Source organism: Arachis duranensis, chromosome 10 (assembly GCF_000817695.3).
Source record: "Arachis duranensis cultivar V14167 chromosome 10, aradu.V14167.gnm2.J7QH, whole genome shotgun sequence".
In the NCBI taxonomy this organism is placed as follows: Eukaryota; Viridiplantae; Streptophyta; class Magnoliopsida; order Fabales; family Fabaceae; genus Arachis; species Arachis duranensis.
The window spans coordinates 78,747,425-78,754,184 of record NC_029781.3 but is presented as its reverse complement, the minus strand read 5'-3'; the positions used below and the strand labels follow the sequence as shown (position 1 = coordinate 78,754,184).

Here is a 6,760-nt window from a genome sequence, read left to right as displayed (position 1 = left end):
AGGGGACAAAAAATACATTTCGAAATATAACTGTTCTTTCGTGCCAAACACGGTTTGTATTTTGTAATATAAGTAAATTTTTCATTTTTCGTTCTATTCAAAATTTTATCTATGTTTTGCAAGTCTAACCATAGCAACTCCACATATGTGAATAACACGCCATACACCAATATATTTGAATATTACTATTTTTTTATTTATTAATAAACATTACAACAATATAGATTATTTTTTAGGGTTATACGTGTAAAAAAAAAGAATTAAAATTTGTCAAAAAAATAAATTTTGACATTATTTTAACTATGAAAATATGTTAATAAAAGTTTTGTCAAAAATAGTATTTTTAACATATAAGTAATGTGAAAAAAGTTTAAATCTTATTTTGATAAATATTGGCTGTCAAAAATAATTTGTTAGAAAAATTTGAAAATATATTTTTTGTGATACTTATTAACCGTCAAAAATACTATTTATTTTGATACTTATTGACCATAAAATATTCTCAACAAAAAATTTTAACAAAGAATGAGATGCGATCTTAAAATTGAAGAATAAATTGAAATTGTGAAGATAAAGAATGAGTAGTATGATCCCAAACTGAGAGCAGTGTGATGTCAAAATTGACAGAGCCCAGAGAAAAAAAAAATTGTGGAGTAAATTGAAAATAAATAAGTGTTAAAATTGAGAAGTAATTTTCTACGGTCAAATTATTCATTAAAAAAATAGAGAAAATTTGACATTTATAATATTTGTCAAAAATATATATATTAATTTTGACATTTAATTATGATGTTAAAAAATAAAATATTAAAATAATTCTTTTTTTTATAGTGAAATTAATAAACGTATGTGTTGTACATTTGTGTGCCTTATAAAGTTGAGAAACTACCAAATGGTCAACAATCTTTATTCTTTGGTAAGGTAAAACAATAAGACTATTTGCAATTAAATTCCATCTGTAACGACAAGACATGGACCGTGCCAGTCATTAATACTTTATCTTTTTAATAAATCATCAAATTCGTCGTTAAAAAATATTTGTTTTTAATTTGATTCCTAGAAATTTTTTAGCTAAATTTAATTTTTAAAATTTTTAAGTTAATTACATTAATTTTTCTGTTATTTTTTATTAATAATATTAAAATTTATTAACATAACATGTTAAATAATATTACAGTATATATTTACGAATTATAATTGATTATTAAAATAATAAATTAATAAAATTAGATTAAATTCATTTTAAATTAAGAATTTTAATTTAATTTAATTTTATAAATTTATTATATTAACTATTAATTAAATTAAAATTATTAAATATATATTGTAATATTACTTAAAAGTGTTATATCAATAAATTCTAATACTGTAAGTGACGTTTAGTATCTTTAAAAAATTAATTTAAACATTTACTCTTATCTTCTCTTTTAAAAAAAATTAAAGTCAATGTTTATTGTATTATCGAGCCGCGTATTTGCAAATAGTAATCCGTAATGTGCACCATTTTTCCATAAAAAAAAAATAAAACGAGCTAAATTAGAAAAAGGGAAAGGTAGGTGATAGAGATGAAAGGGAAAGAAAAAGAAGCGAAGAAAACGACGAGACTGACCGTCGCGTGAGGAGTGTAGGAAATGGTTTACGTAACTCAACTGGGATTTATATGCGTGTCTTTTTCCCCTCTAACCACGATACTTTTTCTTCTTAATTTTTCAACTTGAGCAACCCCTAAGCTTTTCAACCATATAGTATAACTGTATAAGATAGGGTTAAAAATAAATATGAAGCATGCCACGCCGATAAATTAGACCCATCAATCATAGACCGACAATCCCTTCTCAGTCAGGCGCCTAAGTATTCGAATTCACATCAAAGTATCATCGCTTCGTAAACTAGACTTCATATTAGTACCACAAAATACAAAAGCAGAAACCAAATTTTCGTAAAATTTATTGGAGTGGGGTTCTATGCAACATTAATTTCAACTCTCTCACCGGTAATCCTTGTTTCATTTGACTTTTCTTTTTTTTTATTAATCTAATCCATAGTTAAAGGTAGCGGAAAGGAAAATAAAAGTTAAAAAGAAAAGAAAAAATAGCTGATACAGGAATGAATGCTATTCATTAATCTTTTAAAATGTAATTTTGCACCAAATAAAACTTTTTATTAAAAAGTTAGAAAAATCTGATATTCTTTTTTTAAAATAATGATCGTTTTAACCTTTTTATGCATTAAAAAAACTAATATACCTAATATAAAATAAATCTATAATAAGTATATTAATTTTTTAATGTACAATAAAAGAAAAAAAAAGTCTTCTTGAAACGGAAAAAGCTGATATAAAATTATATTTTACAATATTTCATGGCACAATATTTGCATCTCACAGGGTGCCGCCAAAATAGGAATAAATAACTCGTGCCAATTGCAATTGGTGCGGTACTTGGCATCAATTCGTTATTTATCGAACCCACCACACACCAATAATAGAAAATTTTAACGTTTTGTGTTATAGTAACAAAAATTAATCAAATTAAATAGACCCTAAAACCCAAGGGCCGGGGTCATGAGTTTTGGATGGCATCTAATTTATTTTTTTTATTTTTATATTTTTTGAGATGACCGACACAAAACAATGTGGTGATGGCAAAATTTATTGCACACGTAATTGTGTGTGGGGGGCAAAGATAAGTGAGTGCCTGAGTGGGAGGGGTGGCACAAACGTACAGAACAAGAATGTGGGCTCTGTGGGCCTTCTTCCCTTGCAAACCGGACTCACACCCCATAAAATTATAAAAGAAACCGACTTTTGCTTCGGCCCCAAGTGTCCTTTTTCTCCCACCACCACCGCAATTATTTTCCCACTCCCATTCCATTTAGTTTCACCATTTTACCCCTTGCACATAAATATTTTTATCACCAGACCTCATAATTATCTTTAGATTTATTAATTGATCTAGGGCCCTCGTTCCCCTCCTCCTCTTCCGCATAGAAAACCGAAGAATTAAAATAAAGATGAGATAAAAAAAAAGGAGGGAAAAAAGCCACTAAAATTGACCGTAGCTGTCAAATTTTAATTTTGTTTTGGAGAAAGGTCAAAGTTGGACAAGTGGAAAAATAGTGTAATGACGCCTCACCCAATTAGATACCGCCGTGTCGACATGTGTCTTTGCTGGATGGAATCTATCTGATAACCTCATCTTCTTCACCTCTTTCTTTTTCACATTTTTTTTCCTTCTCAAAATTAAGCTTTTTAGTTAAGTTTTAAAATACTATATATCTATATCTGTTATTAATTTATTATTCACCATTCATTTTCTCTCTCTTGTAAGTTGTAACTTAGGGTAAACTTACGCCCTCAATAAGAATAAAATGATATAATATGCTACGGTAATGGTAGAACTACACCGACTAGAAACTAGAACTAGAAATCTAGAATAGAACCGTGACTCACCGTGAAGCCTCCTCCCAAATCAATATCAATAAGATTCAAAAAAAAAAAATGCACCCTCCGTTCCCGTTATCAAAATTACCCTCTTTCTTTCAATTTTTTACCATCCCTTTTCTTTTCCGTTTTTCTTTCTAATTTTTTTTTTCGCTCCAACGAATTCCAAGTGCACAGAGCTGTAATTGAGTGAAAGTGATAATGGAAAACTCAACCTTACCGGAAAATAGCATAGAGAACAGGAAGGTGGCGGTAGCGGCGGCGGAAGGCGACAGCGTATCGTCCGATGGTTTGAAAGGCGAAGATGGTGAGCGGAACTCAAGCGGCGCGAACCGGTGGCCGCGAGAAGAGACAATGGCTTTGATAAAAATTAGGTCTGAAATGGACGGCGCCTTCAGAGACATCAGCCCCAAAGGCCCTCTTTGGGAACAAGTCTCAAGGTAAATAAAGTAATTAAGTAGTATTAATTACAGTTAATTACGATGAAATTAAATGGTTGTTTGAAACTGTGTTTAGGAAATTAGGTGAGCTGGGATATGAAAGGAGTGCGAAGAAGTGTAAAGAGAAGTTTGAGAATATTTACAAGTACCATAGGAGGACCAAGGAAGGCCGTTCCGGAAAGCGTAACGGAAAAACTTACCGTTTCTTTGATCAACTAGAAGCATTAGACCCGCACCCTAACAATAACGCCGTTATTCAAGATGCGGTTCCATGTTCCGTTAGGTTTCCGGTTACTGCAATGGAGCATTCCAGTTCCGCCACTTCGTCTTACTCGAGCGGCGGGGGTGAAGACGAAGGTGAAGGGAGGAGGAGGAAGAAGAAGAGGAGGCTGAGGCTGTTCTTTGAGGGGCTTATGAGGGAGGTTTTGGAGAAGCAAGAGAGCCTGCAGAGGAAGTTCATGGAAGTTCTCGATAAGTGCGACCAGGATCGAATGGCGAGGGAGCAAGCATGGAAGACGGAGGAGCTTGCCAGGATCAAGAAGGAGCGCGAGCTTCTCGCTCAGGAACGGTCGATTGCCGCCGCCAAGGACGAAGCGGTTATGTCCTTCATAAGAAAGTTTGCAGAAAACAGCAACAACAATGGCGCGCTGCAATTTCCAGCTGATAATAATAACCACCTCCAGGAGCAGGAGAAGGAGAAGGAGAAGGAGAAGGAGAAAGACGAAGTTGGGAATGGCATCAATGTTGGGAATTTTGTGCACATGAGCTCTTCGCGGTGGCCGAAGGATGAAGTAGAGGCATTGATAAGGCTGAGGACACAAGTGGATGAGCAGTTACAGCAGCAGCAAGGGAACAAGGGACCGCTTTGGGAGGAGGTGTCTACGGCCATGAAGGGACTCGGATACGATCGGAGCGCAAAGAGGTGCAAGGAGAAGTGGGAGAACATCAACAAGTACTTCAAGAGAATGAAGGAGAAGAACAAGAGGAAGCCCGAGGACTCTAAAACATGTCCCTATTATCACCATCTTGAGGCCATATACAGCAAGAAGCCCAAGAACAATAACAAGCTTGATGATAATGATAATGACAAGAAGAACGAGTTGAAGCCTGAAGAGCTTTTGATGCATATCATGAATGGTCAAGAAGAGAGGCAGCAGGATCCAGATCAAGATCAGTCTTCATCTGAAGATGCAGACAGAGACAACCATAATGGATATCAGATGCTTGATAATAGTCCTTCTTCCATAGCAATCATGAGTTAAACAAGCTCTCGTAAAAGATTCTTCCATCAATGTTGAAACACTTTTAGAGTCACACTCCACTCCATTCAATGATATCATAGAATAATAAGGACATCATGAGTACCAGAAAAAGGAAAATGAGTCCGAAAACATTTCTCTTATCATAAGTTCGGTGGGTGTGTTAGACCAGTCTCATTATTATTGGTAGAATACAAATCGAACTTAATCTTATATTGTTGGCGTCTTTCTTTGTATGTAATTTTTACATAGTAGTATGTTGGACCTTTTCTCAGTTTTGTTTGATCGTGATAAACAGAACAAGTGCACAGAGAGAGAGAGAGAGAGAGAGAGTTTCTTTTTTGTATGTGTGTGTGTAAGAGAACAAAGTTACCGGGCGTCTAATAAAATAGCAGTAAATTTTGTTCTTGGAGTTTGTAAACCCATGTGTGCTTCAGGTGGGAGGTGTTTGGGTCTGATTGTTTTTGGCAATAAAGAAAGGAGCAGTGGTGAAATAAATACCATAATGAGATATCATATATGTTCTGTATTTTTTATAGAGTTTACAGAGTTTAATTTTGATGTTAGAGGATAAATTAATAATTTAATAAATTTATTTTTGTCGTGTAGTTTACAAATTAAAAAAAAATTGTTAAAAGTAAAAATTTAAGTTTTTAATATATTTATTTTATATTTATTAAATAAAAATGTTTAAAATATTCTATTATAATTCAAATTTTATAAATAAATAAAAAATCTAAAAAAATCCTACTTAAATTTATTCTAATTACATTTATGGTACATAAAAAAAATTTACGAAAATCTTAATTCTTTTCCATCCATGTGAAAATAGTCAAATTTTTCACCTCACAAACCTGCCGTTATCACGTAGTTTTTGGTGTCGTTGTCCATCAACTACCATTGCGTTTGCTGTAATGTCGCGCAACATCCTCTTTGCACCCCACCATTGTCCTTCATCGCGGCTTTCTTGTTGGACACAGCCGTCGCCACTGCCGCAGACTTTATCCTCTGAACACGTTTGCACAGCGGAACACCATCGCGACCCCATTCGTTGCGATGCAGCCATCGCCGGGTCCACCCACGACGCAAGACCTCGGCGGCACGTTGTCACCCTCGTCGTCCATGCTTGTGTCATCCACGTAGCGCCGTCAAAGGCATTGTTATCGGCCATCTTACGATTTCTTCTTCTTTTGTTTGGTTTTGGCCGTCAAAGGCATTGTTATCGGCCATCCTACGATTTCTTCTTCTTTTGTTTGGTTTTAGATGATTCTTTTTTCTATGTTTTGGATGTTTCTTTTTTTTTTGAGTTTGGATGAGTTTTTTCAATAATTTTGGATGTTTTTTCTTATTTTTTGGATGTTCTTTTCTCAATATTTTTTTGAATGTCTTGTTTTGTTAAGTTTTAAAAATTTTAAAATTATTTTGGATATCTCATTTTTGTTAAGATTTAGATGTTTGTTTTTATTACGTTTCGGATGTTTTAAAATATTTAAAATGATTTTGAATTTTTAAAATGAATTTGTAATTTTTTAAAATGGTTTTAGATTTTGGATGTTTCTTACGAGTGGGGGGAGCCGCAGTAGTCAGAGATGCTGCGCGTCGTAACGGAGGGATCGGCG

General features: G+C 33.7%; 1 protein-coding gene across 1 annotated transcript; it reads left to right on the top strand.

Annotated features, from left to right (window-relative positions):
- The first annotated feature begins 2,872 nt into the window (after positions 1-2,872).
- Positions 2,873-5,657, top strand: LOC107470352 (trihelix transcription factor GT-2). The gene is made up of 2 exons (XM_016089742.3): positions 2,873-3,882; positions 3,959-5,657. The coding sequence occupies exons 1-2, from the start codon at positions 3,644-3,646 to the stop codon at positions 5,142-5,144; spliced, it is 1,425 nt and encodes a 474-aa protein (XP_015945228.1). The 5' UTR covers positions 2,873-3,643; the 3' UTR covers positions 5,145-5,657.
- The last annotated feature ends 1,103 nt before the right edge of the window (positions 5,658-6,760 follow it).

Bases quoted from the DNA above. Each gene is read 5' to 3' on its own strand.
- LOC107470352 (XM_016089742.3), top strand. From the start codon at position 3,644: ATGGAAAACTCAACCTTACCGGAAAATAGCATAGAGAACAGGAAGGTG. The intron at 3,883-3,958 runs GTAAATAAAGTA...AACTGTGTTTAG, and splicing joins CTTTGGGAACAAGTCTCAAG to GAAATTAGGTGAGCTGGGAT.